The sequence below is a fragment of the Rhincodon typus genome, chromosome 14 (genome assembly GCF_021869965.1).
Source record: "Rhincodon typus isolate 14 chromosome 14, sRhiTyp1.1, whole genome shotgun sequence".
In the NCBI taxonomy this organism is placed as follows: Eukaryota; Metazoa; Chordata; class Chondrichthyes; order Orectolobiformes; family Rhincodontidae; genus Rhincodon; species Rhincodon typus.
Window position 1 is genome coordinate 46,420,954 of NC_063345.1, and position 15,955 is coordinate 46,436,908.

At 39.7% G+C, this 15,955-nt stretch overlaps 1 protein-coding gene across 1 annotated transcript in view; it reads right to left on the bottom strand.

The window, feature by feature from the left end:
• The window catches only part of LOC109934577 (amine oxidase [flavin-containing]-like), a 62,579-nt gene extending 49,054 nt beyond the window's left edge, over positions 1 to 13,525 (bottom strand). The window contains exon 1 of the mRNA XM_048605329.1: positions 13,332 to 13,525. Within this exon, the coding sequence (XP_048461286.1) occupies positions 13,332 to 13,389 (58 nt within the window). The 5' untranslated portion in view covers positions 13,390 to 13,525. The remainder of the gene's footprint in view (positions 1 to 13,331) is intronic.
• Positions 13,526 to 15,955: the final 2,430 nt, after the last annotated feature.

Consider the following 15,955-nt stretch of genomic DNA (forward strand, 5'->3'; position numbering starts at 1 on the left):
GCCCATCAATCCTATGCCAACCTATCCACATTAATCCCACTTTACCACACTTGGTCCATAGCCTTCACGCTTTGATATTTCAAGTGCTCATCTTTTTTATAGGTTTGAAGATTTCCCACCTGTACCGCCCTCCCAGGCAGTGCATTCCAGATTCCGACCAGCTCCTGTGTGAAAAGATTTTCCTCAAATTGCACCTAAACCTCCTGCCCCTCACCTTGAAATTAAACCCTCATTATTGACACTTCAACTAGGGGAGCAGCTGCTTTCTATCTACCCTGTCCATGTCCCTCATAATCCTATACAACTCATTCCAGAACCCACGTGCACCCTCCCCCCATCCCATCAGCTTTCTTTGCTCTAAAGAAAACGACCCAAGTTTATCCAGCCTCACTTCATAGCTAAACTGTTCTAACCAAGGAAACAACCTGGTGAATCTCCTGTGCAATTCTCCCAGTGCAATCACATCCTTCCTATAGCATTATCTTGCATTATACATGCTTGCTTTCATCAGTCAGAAATCACACAACCCTGGGTTATAGTCCAGAGATAGTAGGAACTGCAGATGCTGGAGAATCTGAGATAACAAGGTGTAGAGCTGGATGAACACAGCAGGCTAAACAGCATCAGAGGAGCAAGACGGCTGACGTTTCGGGCCCAGACCCTTGAAAACACAAGCTTTTGGAGCCTCAGTCCTTTTTCAGGTGCTAGTTAGTGAGAAAGGTAGCATCAGACATGGAATAACTAAAACATCAAAGGTTCACACCGTTGAGGAGGATGTACTAAACAAGCCTAAGATGTTGTTAAATCTTTAATCAGTTAGTAGGTTTCAATTGATAAATATGTATATGTAAATCCCTGAATTCCTTTCAAGTCATGGTCCTGAAAGAACTAAAGGTTTTATCAGTGTAAAGAGAAGGTGACATTTTAGGCCAGACAATGCATGTTAGGTGTGAGACCTTGTTTAGAATCTGTTTGTGTTTTAGTTTGGAGTCAGACTGGTTTTATTTCTAAAGTAGGAATTTTTAAAATGCCAAATTGACTGACTATCTATAAATGTGTGCTTTTTCAACAAAATGAAATGTATCTCCAAATACAAATTCACCCATAGATTTACGTGTGTGTGTGAGGGGTGGGGGCAGTGTGGGCAGAGAGTATGTAAGTGTTTTGGGGGAGAGACTGTGTGTGTGTGTTGGGAGAGAGAGTGAGTGTATGAGGAGGGGAGAGACAGTGTGTGTATAGGGGTGAGAAAGAGTGTGTGTGTCTAGGGGGGAGTGAGGGGGGCATGTGGGGAGTATGTGTGAGTGTGTTGGGGGGAGAGAGAGAGAGAGACTGTATGTGTGTGGGGGGGGAGAGAGAGAGTGTATAGTGTGGTGGGGTCGCCTGTAGTGTGACATGAACCCAAGATCCGGGTTGAGACCATCCCCATGGGTACTGAACTTGGCTATCAGCCTCTGCTTGGCAACTCTGTGTCAGAGATAGTAGGAACTGCAGATGCTGGAGAATCTGAGATAACAAGGTGTAGAGCTGGATGAACACAGCAGGCCAAACAGCATCAGAGGAGCAAACATGCACACACTCTCTCTCCCTCACACACAATCTCTCTGCCACACACGCGAACACACACACATACGCACATGCAGACACTCTCTCTCCCTCACACGCCCTCTCTGTTAACTCCACACATACACTCTCTCTTCCCCCCTCACCCACACATTCTCACTCCCTTCCTCACACACACACTCTCTCCCAACACACACACTCTCTCTTCCCCCCCTACACACTCTCATACTCTCTCTCCGCACTCCCCCCGCACACATACACATTCACACATACATCTACGGGGTGAATTTGCATTTGCAGATACATTTTATTTTGTTGAAAAAGCACACAATTTATACATAGTCAGTCAATGTGGTGTTTAATAAATTCCTACTTTAGAAATAAAACCAGTCTGACTCCAAACTAAAACACAAACAGATTCTAAACAAGGTCTCACACCTAACATGCATTGTCTGACCTAAAATGTCACATCTTCTTTACACTGATAAAACCTTTAGTTCTCTCAGGACCAGTGACTTGAAAGGAATTTGGGGATTTACATATACATATTAATCAATTAAAATCTTCTAACTGATCAAAGATTTAACAGCGTCTTAGGTTTGTTTAGTACATCCTCATCAATGATGTGAACCTTTAATCTTTTATTAATAAATTCTGTGTCTGATAATAGCTTTCTCACTAACACCTGTAAAAGGACTGAGGCTCCGAAAGGCCAAGCAGCATCAGAGGAGCAGGAAGGCTGACGCTGCTTGGCCTGCTGTGTTCATCCAGCTCTACTCCTTGTTATCTCAGATTCTCCAGCATCTGCAGTTCCTACTACCTCTGAGGCTCTGAAAGATTGTGTTTTCAAATATAATCTGATGTCGTGTGATTTCTGATCTTATCCACCCCAGTCCAACACCGGCACCTCCATATCATGTTCATCAGTCGGGGCATTCAGTATAAAAGTTGGAAAGTCATGTTGCAACTGTATAAGACTTTGGTCCAGCTACATTTGCAGCACTGCACGCAGTTCTGGTTTCCAAACTATAGGAAAGATGTCAAGGCTTTGGAAAGGGTACAGAAGAGGTCTACCATTGGTGTGCATTAGCTATAAGGAAAGATTGGACAAACTCGGAATGATTTTGTTAGAACAACAGAGGCTGAAGGGTGACCTGACAGAAGTGTGTAAAAAATGAGAAGCATAGATAGGTTGGATAGGCAGAGTTTTTTCTTCCTAATTTGGAAATGTTAAATACTGGGAGCATAGGTTTAAGGTGAGAGGGGAATAGTTTAAAGGCGATAAGTGAGGAAAGATTTTTTACACAGAAGGTAGTAGGTGCATGGAACACGCTGCCAGGGGAGGTGGTAGAAGCAGATATAATAGCAAAGTTCAAGACCCATTTAGACAGACACATGAAGGTCAAGAATAGACAGGTACAGACCATGGGCAGACAGATAGGATTAGTTTAGAATGGCATGATGGTTGCCACTGTCATAGAGGGCCAAAGGACCTGTTCCTGTGTTGTGCTGTTCTATGTTTACACTGTGTTACATTCACATAGACGCGACATTGTAAAATACTGCTGATGGGCACACTCAGAAATAAGCTCAAACACAAGAACTAGGTGCAATAGACAAAATGGCCCATCAGGCCACTCAGCATTCAATATGACCATAGCTCACCTTGGGCTTCAACTTCATTTTCCTGCCCACTGACTAGGCAGAATCTTATAGAGGCCTGAACAAAATGGGTAATAGCATGCAATCTGGTAGAATCACACGAGAACTCCAGTAAGGCCTTTCTCGACATTGGGAACAACTCACTGCACCTTTAATGATGCTCCAAGTTTCAAGACAAGATTCTCGCCAGACAGCATGTTATTGACCTTATTAAATACAAAATTCACCTCATTAATATTTCTATCCGCTTCAGGTAAACTGGATACTGAGAATTTTCAACATGGAAGACAAAGCAGGTTCCTGGTGACTTCAATTTGCATTTGGCTCCAAAGGAGCTCCATGTTGGTCACCACATGACAGCATTTCAGAGCATAATCGATGGGCACCAGCTGCACACGCCCCTCCTATGACTTTTGTTTACCCTTCAGGATCTTCATGGCACCTCTCTGATCCACCTGCAGGACATTTAGGAAGCTGAGACATCTACTTCAGGTTAAACCGCCAACTATAATTGAAAGACTGCAGCAGGGACACTCTGCAGTCCTGCAGTGCCCAGCTTGACACATCAGACCAGGTTCCATCTTAGGGCTGATCACTTGCTCTCTTAGCGTCTGCTCACTTACCACTTTCTTGCGTTCTCACAGCATCCCTGCCTAGCCTTGCCTTGCATTGCTGTGCGAATTAGTGCAGCTTTTCTTGCTGGTCAGCAGTCCTCAATCAGGGTGGTAGACATATTGCTGAGTGCCATTGCCTCCCACATACCTGCCTGGTGCTCCTGTAGAATCTGGAGAAGTCCCCAATTGCTGACACCATTGCCAGCTACAGAGCTATCGCAATGTGGTGCTCACCAGCTTGTGCTCGCAGACTTTCTAAACCTGACATTCTCACCATGGAGTCAGTATCAGAGCTGGTGGGAGTGCAGGAAGCAGCCTTGCCCAAACTGCTTCTGAGGTCTCTGGTCTCTCGTTCTCAGAGGTTGAGAAGGTCAATTTCTCCGCAAGGGACTATGACCATCCCATTGGCACCTGTAAGACACCAGACAGGAATGGCATTCCCGGTGAGTTACTGTGAGAGTTGCAGTGGAATGAAGAGTGGTGCTTACCCGATTGGTGCGACATGGGTATCTTGGCATCAGTCCCAGTCTTTGCCTCTGCAAGGAGGAGCTAACACGGGCACCCCTCCACTCACCCTGGCTCTGCACAGCTGTTAATGCTGGTGCAGGTAGTCAAAAGGTATGAGGAGCATAGACTGTGGGAACAGACCATTGTCTCTCCGTCCTCTGGGATGAGTACAGCCGATCTCTGGACCATCCCTTCCACCAGGATGTCAAATCACTGTCAGAGACTCGTGGCACCATTTTCCCCTTGTCCCGCATCTTCAGAAGGATTGTCCACTACCAAGTAGGGCAGATTTAGAATGCTGCGCTCGAATGGGCAGAGAACGGACTTTTAAATATGGAGTGGTTGTCAGGAATGCTAGGCCTTTGGGGATATCCGGTGAATAGTGAATTCTTCTGGAAACAGTGGGTGATAGAATTCGGCTAGAATTAGGTGAGGGAGTGCCATAGGGGTGGGGTAGGTAGTTAAAGAGGCAAGGTTGGAAGGAGCGTTGAGAATACTCATTAGGTCTGGAGTGAAACCCTCCATGAAACTGGATGAAACTGACACAGCCAAATAAAATAAGATTCAGCCTCCACTTCCCTTGATTCTCTGAGAGACCAAAACTCCATCTACTTCAACAGTAAATGTATTCAATGACAATTCATCTATAACCATCTGGGATTCAGATGTCCAAAGATTCACAATCTTTTCTGTGAAGTAATTTCTCCTCATCTTAGTCCTAACTGATTGGCCCCATGTTGGCCTCTAGTAAAAAAACATTTCTAAACGTTCTACTATTACATCATTTACAACATGTAATAATATTATGTTATTGCAAATTAACAGTAAATAAGAGCAGTTACAGAGATATGAAGAAAATGTTGTCTCAAGTGGATTGGGAAAATAGACTAAGGGAAAAGTTAGACACTTAAGCAGACATTTCATAGTGTTCAGCCAAATTTTTTTCTGGCCAAAACAAGGACTCAATGAGAAGGATGAACCACCCTCAGTTAACAATGATGGTCAAGAACAGCATCCAACTAAAAAGTAAGACATACAAAGTGGTAAAAATTAGTTGTAGCTCAGAGGAGTAGGATTTTTTTTCAGGAATCAACAGCAGATGACTAAAAAGCTAAAATAAAACGGAGAACATTGATTGTGAAAATAGGTTGGCAAGAAATATAAAAACAAATAGCATTAGCTTCTATGGATATATAAAGAGAGTAGCTAAAATAAGAAGGGGACCCCTCAGGCTGCAACTGGAGAACTGATAACAGGGAATAGACAAACAGCAGGTAATTTAAAGCAACATTTTGCGTCGGTTTTCACAGTGAGCGACGCTGTAAACACCGCAAAGATAGTAAACAAGCAAGATGCTGACAGGAAGAAAGATCTTGTAACAGTCTCTCATGAGGGACAAATTATAGACCAGGTAGCTTAATATTTGTCATTGGGAAAATGTTTGAGTCTCATGCAGTCACAAAAGTCAACATGATTTTATGAAAGGGAAAACATATTTGACACATCTGGAGTGTTTTTTGAGGATACAACAAGCACAGTAGATTTAGAGTGTTTGGTTTCCCAGAAGGTATTTAATAAAGATGCCGCATGAAAGGTAAATGCAAACAATAGAGAGGTCATGGAATTCAGGACTGAATTTTAGTTAACATAGTAAACAGAGTTGGGATTAATGGATCATTTTCGGCTTGGGAAGACATAACTAGTGGAGTGTCAGAAGGATCAGTCCGAGGGCCTCAATTATTTATTCATATTCATATTCGTATATTCATATCCTGGTTGGGGGGAGAGTGCAATCTATCCACATGTTCTAATGAAACATAAATATGTATATGTAGATATACAAATAGACAAAAAACTTGGCAGATGGAGTTAAATATAGGAATGAGTGAGGTCCTGCACATTGGTAGGAAAAGTCAAAAGGCAGGCTATTACTGTTAAGGAGAGACTCCAGTGATGTGGAACACAGAGGAGTCTGGGTGTTTTTCCACATGAAACTCAAAATGTGAGCATGCAGGTACAGCAGGTAGTTAGGAAGGCAAATGGAATTTTGGTCTTTATTGCAACAGTATCGAAGTTTCAATAAAGGAAAATCTTGTTTCAACTGTACAGACTGCTGGTTCCCATATTTAAGAAAGGATGTATTGGCATTGGAGGCTCACCAAGGCTCACCAGGCTAATTTCTGGGTTGAAGGGGTTGAATTATTGAGAATGGTTAAACATTTTAGGCTGTTATTCATTAGACTTTAGAAGAATGTGGGATGACATTTTTGAAAACATACAAGATTCTGAGGCAGCTTGTGACAGTAAGTGCTGAGAAAATGTTTCCACTAGTGGGAGAATCGCAAACTAGGGAACATAGTTATAGAAGGAGGAGACGCTTATTTAGAGGTTTTGGAGTAGATTTGTAGCTTGGGTTATGGGTGTTGAGGTTGGTTGGCTCGCCGATCTGGTTTGTTGTTCCGCAGACGTTTCGTTACCGTGCTTGGTAACATCCTCAGTGCAGCCTCTGATGAAGCATCGGTGTGTTTTCCCGCCTGGTTTTTAAACTCTGGGGTCCGTTGCGATGGATTGCCTCACTTCCGGGTTTCCTCCGTAGTGGAATGTATATGGGGTCGAGTTCAATGTGTTTATTAATAGCCTGCTTCGTGCAGTGCCATGCTTCCAGGAATTCTCGTGCTTGTCTCTGCCTAGCCTGTCCCAGGATCTTGGTGTTGTCCCAGTCGAAGTCGTGGTTCTCCTTGTCCATGTGGATTGAGATGAGTGAGTATTGGACTGCAAACGAAAGTACACCGAAAAGCCACACACACAGACCAGGTATTGAATTTCAATAGTAGCCATCCCAGCACACACAAACGAAGCTGCATGCGAACACTATTTAAAAGGGCAACAACACACTGCAACAACACAGAACTACGCCAAGAGGAGGAGAAATACCTCTTTCAGGTGTTCAGGGATAATGGATATCCAAAGAACTGGGTCAGGAGATGCCTACAGGAACAGCATCAGAAAGATTCTACACGCCCCGACACACTCATCACACTACCCTACATCAGGAACACGTCAGAACGCACCACAAGACTTCTACGACCGCTGGGCATCAGAGTGGCACACAAACCCACATCAACCCTACGACAAGTCCTCACCCGAACTAAAGACCCACTCCCTGCCATGGACAGGACCAATGTCATCTACAAGATCCCCTGCAGAGACTGCGAGAAACACTACATCGGACAAACAGGAAGGAAACTAACAACAAGAGTACATGAACACCAACTGGCTACAATACTCACTCATCTCAATCCACTTGGACAAGGAGAACCACGACATCGACTGGGATAACACCAAGATCCTGGGACAGGCTAGGCAGAGACACGCACGAGAATTCCTGGAAGTATGGCACCCCACGAAGCAGGCTATTAATAAACACATTGAACTCGACCCCATATACATTCCACTACGGAGGAAACCCGGAAGTGAGGCAATCAATCGCAACGGACCCCAGAGTTTAAAAGCCAGGCTGGAAAACACACCAACGCTTCATCAGAGGCTGCATTGAGGATGTTACCAAGCACGGTAACAAAACGTCTGCGGAACAACAAACCAGCTCGGCGAGCCAACCAACCTCAACACTTAATTAGAACTGAGGTGTGAACGCATTTCTTCTCCCAGAGAGTAGTGCATATCTGGAATTCTCTACAGCAGAGAGTTGTGGAGGCTAGATCACTGAAAGTATATGAAGAGGACCTAGACTGATTTTTGGAATATCAGGGAGTTGATGGCTATGAAGAGCTGGCATGAATGAGGAGTTGAGGCCTGGGTCAGATCAGCCATGATCTTGTTGAATGGCGTTGCAGGCTTGAGGGGGCCTACTATTTGTATAATAATTAAATATTAATAATTTACTATTAATAATACTATTAAATGCTCTTTAATAATATATTCCAGCATTTTCTCAATAATTGATGTTAGGGCCACTGGCTGTTCCCATTTTCTAACTGCTATCTTTGTTACATTTGCCAACATCCCATCTCATAGGAGTGGTCCCAAATCTAAGGAATTTAGGAAAATTATAGTTCATACATCCATTGTCTCTGTGGCTACCTCTTATAACCCTAGGAAGTAAGACATCAGGTCTCAGGGATGTGTCAGTTTTTTTGTCCTTATACTTTTAATACATTTTCAAATACTTCTTCACTGATGATATTAATTTCTTTAAAGTATTAACTCTCGTTAGCCCTACATTAGCATCTATTTCTGGTATAAAACTCATATCCTCTACTGTGAAGACAGACACAAAATATTTGTTCAAAACTATTTTCTTCATTCCCCTAATAATTTCTCTTGTTGCTGCTTCCAATGAACTTGAATTGAGCTATTCTCTTCCTTTTTATATACATGTCAAATCTCTTTCAAACTGTTTTCATATTTCTGACTAGTTTATCCTCTATTGTATTTTTTCTTCCTCTTCTCGACTTTGTTTGGTTACCATTTCCACAACAATCTAAATGCTGACACTTGGCTTTGCATTTTTTCATATTGTAAGCCTCTTGTTTTAATTTAATACTATGCTTAACTTTCTAAATGTACGTCTAGTGGATCTTGTTGAGTTTTTGCACTTCAATGAAATGTACTCATGTTTTGGCCAATTTGAATTGTTTATTTAAATGTTTTCTATTGCCCATTTGCAGCCATATCTTTCTTTTTGCCAATCTACCCAATTAACCTTAGCCAGTTGTCCCCTCATAACCTTAAATTTGCCTTTGTTAATTTGGTTTTGTTTAAGATTTTTGTTTGTGATGGGAATATGTTGCATTGAAGTCGATCACTAAATCCAATAGTTTTACGATCACTATTTCCCAGGGGAACATATCCTGTGACATTAATCCTATTTCACTACTCAAATCTTGATCTAAGATAGCTATGTCCCTGGCTGGTTCCACAATATAGTGCTCCAAGAACCAAGAACATTCTAACCACCTCATCCTCTAGACTATTCTTACCAATTTTATAATTACAGTTTATATGAAGATTAAAGTCCTCCACTCTTGCTATTCCCAATTTCCTCACATGATTATTCTACTTCAGGAACACCTAAAGGCAGCTCTTTTCTCACTAACATCCTTATGTGATCCTTTACAATCAGGGTTACCCCTCCATCTATTTTTCTGAAATACTGTGCACTCTGGAATATTTACTTTGCTAAACTATCACCTTGTAACTATGTCTCTGTAATGGCAATTTGATCAAAGCATTTAGCTCAATTTGTACCACTAGTACACTTACTGCAGATTTTTTGCACATTTAGATGAATAACCTTTAATTTTATTTTTAAATCCTTATTCCCTGATTTGGTGATGTAGTTTTTGTTAGATTTCTCTGTCCTTTCCTGTCTCATTCTGATCAGTCCTTTGTGATCCTTTACATTGTACACAGGGCCACCTAGGAAAGTATTTTCGTGTGAAAACTGAAAGTGACAAGTCAATGGACTAGCTAAGTCTTCAGTTTGACTTAGTAAAAGTTGGGACATTCTTATCAAATGCCATTTTAAACGTATGAGTAATTACTTGGTTTTTACAGAATTTAAACAGTGTTTTTAAAAAAGACATGGAATTCAAGCTTCTTATCTCCTACTCATGGGGACTGAAACACGAGAAATATATCAAATGTATATGATCCAGATCAAGAAATTTGGGTGCACGCCCCATCACTTCATGTTTTCACCCACTGGTGCTGCTAAATCTCCCTCCTTTTTAAAACCTCCATTTTAAAATCCAAACACCAGCAAATTCAATTCCAAAAATTACAAAATAAATCTGTCTGCGATGCAAGAACTTTTCATTTCCACTACCAGCAAACCTTTGAGTTTAATGATCTTTCACTGATATAAATCAATTCAAAGCCATCCATCCGCATTCAGAACAGCACTTGCCTCCCACTCATTTCCGATCTGCACTGACAGTACAATAAAGGTTTCTGAGATGATTTCGTCAAGCTATTGAGGTGTAAATCAATACACGTCAAAGTACGGCAGCAGAGCAGGAAATTACACGCCTCGACCCGAAGCCTGTAAACAACTAAACACCAGCTGCTGTAGCTGAGTCTACATATTATACAACTTGCTAAATTTGATTCATTTTAAGGATGCAATATCCTGTTTCAGTAGCTCAGCTAAAACTGTCAAAAAGTTAAATTTCCGCAATTTATTTAAGTTTTTTCTAAAGCCAATGCTGTCATTTGGTAAAATGCAAACAAAAATATTAACAAAATTGTAAAATATTATAAAATATCCTTTGAGCATAATTTCAACCCTTGCAAATAATTTTAGCGCCTTTTTTTAAAAGGACAGCTAGATTCTTTAATGACGAGCGATGACATGGCAGAAAAGTTACAAGGAAAGCTACTTCCAGATCTGGTATATATATATATATATATATATATATATGTCAGTCACATTGGATTCTAATGCTCAAAGACTTCTACATTTAATGTCATTGATTGGAAATGTGCTGCAAAATCTTTGCTCAGAGTTGCTGCTTCCAAATGAATCCATTAAAATTTTGGGACAGAAGCTTTACAAAATTCTGCTGCACTTGCCCCCAGATCAGAGAGCTGCCTCAGCAAACACATGCTATGCCAAAAGTTACTTGAATGAATATGACTGAGGCCAGGCCACAATAACAGTGTTGATTATTTTGGCAGATTAACTTGGCATTCATACTGAAGCAAAGAAATTACTTCAGATGTTCTCAATCTCTTCTATGTATGTGATAAATTATGCTGATATGCTGTGCTACAAAGGAACAGGATATGACTTTGCGTCTATATTTTTTCACATGCGAGTTCTCAGTGTTAGACTAATCATCAGAGCAAGAGCCCGAATACTTATTCAAATGGATGAAGGAAAACTGGCAGGCCATGCACTGAGGCTTTCTCGTGTGCACATCTTGTGTGCTCAACATTAGCATTGTCAGAGTCCAATCTCTTGGCAGGAAATATCTTCTTCACCTGTAAGCTACTTTCTTGGGACAGTGCCTGTAAAAGTCTCTGAGATTTTGTCACAGGTCTGTGAGATTGTTTAAAACAAGATATCTAGGAGGAAAACAGGGTTTCATATTTGAGGTATATCATACCTCATCAGAAAGTTAAGCATCCTTGTATCTATCTTGACTCAATAAATTTCTTGGTCTTGGTTAAAATTAAGATGCTCTGGACATATCTCAACCGTTTAAAAAAAAATCGGGCCAAACTCTAATACCTGAAAATCATAATATTGTATCCCTTTGTTTTCCATGTCAAGATGGTACACCGTCCTATATTGTCAACACAGGAGTGAAAGATGGGAAATTAGTGAGATATTTTGACAAATTCTTTAAACTGCTCCATATCCAATGAAGCAATGAATTGCAAATCTATTCATCCATAATGACTCAATATAAATGTTTACATTTTCTACAAGCTGTTTAAATCTTCATGATGCAGGTTAGAACCTGGTTCCTTGCCACTGCCAGTCCTCCTGAAGTAGGCTTCATTTCCACAATATTTTCTTGGCATTTTTCTTTCATACAAGAGATTGGAATCTGGAGTCAAGGCATGTAGCCTCAAAAAACATTCTAATCTAAAATGAGCATCTTTTATTTATAGAGAGCCTTTTAATGTAATAAAATACAAAGACGCTTCCCATGAGCTTTGAATTACAAAATATTACGCTGCACCACGTAGGAAGATAATAGGTATCAGATGAACAAAAGCTTAGTTGAAGAAGCAAGATTTAAAGAGGGTCTTAAAGGAAAGGGAGGTAGGCAACTGAAGGCTCAGCCACCAATGATGATATATTCATATCAGGGATGCTCAAGAGGCCAGAATTAGAGTAGCACAGATATCTTGAATAGCTATGCTGCTGAAAATTTTAATTAGGGAGGGGTAAGGACTCATGGAAGAATTTGAAAGCAAAGATGAATATTTTAAAATCAAGACATGACTTGAATCGGGATCCAGAAGAGGCCAGTGAGCTATCACAACGGTGATAGGGGAGTGGGATTTGCTACAAGTTAAGATGTATACAGCAGAGTCTGGATGACAATAATATTAGAATGTCGGACACTAGCTAGCAGTGCATTGGAATTGTCAAGCAAGACATAACAAAGATATAGTTGAGGTTTTCAGCACCAGCTGAGATGAGATAGGGTGAAGTTTGGTGACATTATGGGAGGAAATAGGCTTTCTTAGTAATGACATGACCTCGTGGTTGGAAGCTTATCTCAGGGTCAAATAGGACACAAGGTAGCAAAGACATTTGTTTGATCTCAGACTGTTGTCAACAAGAAGGTGGAATTTGGAGTGGGGACCAAAAACAGTGACTTCTAACAGTTAATCTAATAAAATAATTGTATGTTTGAACAGTGAGAAAGGATTGCTTTGTTGGAGGTGAGGGACAGAAGGGATTAGTTTGAAGATCCATAGAATTTGTGAAAATACCCATCATAAATGGGAAGACGACTAATAAAACATCTGTATAGAATGTGTACTCACTATAACATGTTCTGATAGCACAGCGATCATTTGTAGTTCTGCTTTCAACAAAATCCTGCAGATAATTGTTCTTGTTGTAATGCATAAATCAATACAATGATATGTGCAGCTCCCACATATATGAAGTCTGCATTTTAAATAAGGACTAAATTAAAGTGCTTAGAAAACCAAAACTTTTTCTATTTTAATGTTATTTGGATAATTTGGAAGAAAATATTTTTTTCAGGTCTGATGAATAAATTCTACAGTAATATTTTCATATGTGTTGAAACTCCATTATGTACAAATGTGGGATGACCCGAATCCAGTTTGTTGCTTCCCAAATTATTATCCTAAGGCATAATGCATTCATTCAGAAAGCATTAGCTGCTTTTCCTTTGAACGACTCCAGCTCTAAACACATTGTGCTGACAACTTGGGGGAAGACACAACTGAAAAGTAGAATCACGAAACACTCACCCGACAAGCCCCCTCCAATGATTATCACATCTTGTTTTCCAATGGACATTTTCACCATGTCAGTTTTCACCTGTCTTTTGTGCAGATGATCCTGGATGTGGCTGTTTGATGATTTCTTTTACCTTTATACAATCTGTTGGTGTTTGATTCTAGGCTGTAACTAAATCAACCAGTGTCCACTTGTGGAGTCTCGGCTACACCTTTTCATCTGTTAAACTGCCCAACACAGGCGTACGTCTTTTATCTGTGTGTGTGTGTGATGTCTCCTGCTTGCTCAAGAGGAGGGACCATTGACAAGATTGTTATGAGTTCTGTATTTATTATTTCATGTGAGGAATCAAAGATGAGAATCAAATGTGTATGGTTATGAGCATTAATTGTAAAAATAAAGGCTAAAATGACACTAAAAACATGAAATTACCTTGCTCATAGCTGTTAATTAAACAACTTTCTAAAATACTCGAGGATTCATTGTTGTGTAAATTAATGTACGCATTTAATTGCTCTATATGGAAATATAGATCTAGCAGATTTACATAAGCAAATATATCAAAAGTTATATTGTTGACAGCTAATAATAGCTGTATGCTGGCAACACTGTTTCAACCATGTATAATAAATGTGCCATTTTAATGTGCCAGGATAATTATATTTTGTTGGGTACAAGAATTAGTTATTATAAAACATTTCATTCTTTTGGCCAGAGGAAATTATTTGCATACCTTACAATAATAAGGTGCCATGGTAACCTTTACCAAATCTTATTGTGATTTAAGACAGCTGATAATACATAATAAGCAGAATGTCAAAGATGAGCAAAATTTAGATCAAAAATGTTGTAATGAAAAGCATTCATGGGCACTGAAATTTTAAAAATTAATACCTTGCATTTTTTATTGTTGCATTCAACTGGTAAAAAAATACTCTAAAGGTTTGTAACTTTCTTCGCTCTCATAAAGAAAGATAATGAACGAATTAGCAGAAGGGATTTTATGGCCTATCATCCCTCAGTACTTTAAAGCCAACTGATAAGGTTGCACTGTAGGAAAACATGGCGGGCAATTTGTACATAGCAAGGTCTGACTAAGCACAGATGAAAAAACTCAGTGAAATGACAATCTGGGTCTAATCTTGACTTTGTTTTTGTGAATGGCTGTTGATGATTTAAGATCAAACTCAGTGGGATATTCCAGTAACAAATGAGCTGGGATTTTGCAGTCAACAGTGAAGCAAAGAAGAAGAATCACTGAATCCAAAATATTAATTCTTTCAATCTACAGGTGCTGCCAGACCTGCTGAGTTTTTCCAGCAATTTGTTTTTGTTTTTGAGTTTGAGCATCCACAGTTCTTTGTTTTTTTTTGTTCTATAGTAATAGCTTCTGACCTTGAAAAAAATTGCCCAGAAAGATCCAGAAATTTACGTGGCACAGACTTTCTCTTGCCTAAGGTTAGCTTGAATTTTGCATCATATCAAGGGAATCTCCAAGCATCCCACAACAGTGATGTCAGAAACCAAGATAAATAGCGAAGTACACCCGCAATCTGCAAACCAGGAAATTAATAATAACTAAACCTCCACTTTTAATTTTTACAGACATTAAAATAAAAAAAATTATAGATTAGATATAGAGATGGGATTGAAGTAAATACAAAAATAAACCTTTAAAACATGTTTAAAAGATAGAATTTCTTACTAAATTCGGGACATTCAGGAATCTAAGCAATTGAAGAGTAGAATTTCAAGACAGTCCACTGGTACCTAATTGCTTCCAGTAGCCCACTCTCAGGATTAGCATAGAACCATTCACAATCAATTGAATCTCTAGACTTACAGGTTTAGCAATGCATCTGCAATCTTGAAAGGTTGCTGTCAGTTTCAGAGGAGTAATGATGGCAAACACTGACAGTTGCTCAGCCGTTATTGTTGAAAAGCCCAGCTGAAATCCAGCCATATTCAGTGAAACTACAAGGTTGCTGTCTTTTAGAGCCAGTCTCCCTCTCACCTTAACATTGGAGACCTCGTGGCACTATGTAAAAGAAGATATCAAGGAAGCTCTTCTGGTATCATGTATCATTTATGCCTGAATCAACATTATTTAGAATAGGTTGCCTGGTTATTTATTTAATTGCTGTTCATGGCATCTTGCCATGATTAAATTGCTTGCTATGTTTATCTACACTGTACAATAAACTGTGACATACCTACAGCTTATATTGACAGTAAAACTCTTTGAGATATCCTGAGGTTGTGAAATAAAGAATATAAATTATAGCTGTTTTGAAATTTAGTCATCTGCCTGTTCCTCTGCTTGCACATAATCATGAGCATAGTCCTATGATACTATTCAAAAAATAATTGTTATGCACTCTGATATACAATTCCTCCCCAATACAATCCAAAGTATCTTTCTGATCATACATTAAGTGATTACACTTCAAAAATAATTGGCTGGTTGTGAAAACCTTTGGGAGTTTATAATTTACTTAGGTACATTTGTTCTCGTTTCCTCTTGTATACCACAGGTGAAACAATAATGTATACATGTAAGGTGGTGTATACTTCTTATTCATAGTTCACGGTTTTTCTAATGAATTACTTTGGTAAAATATAGAAGATGTGGCTT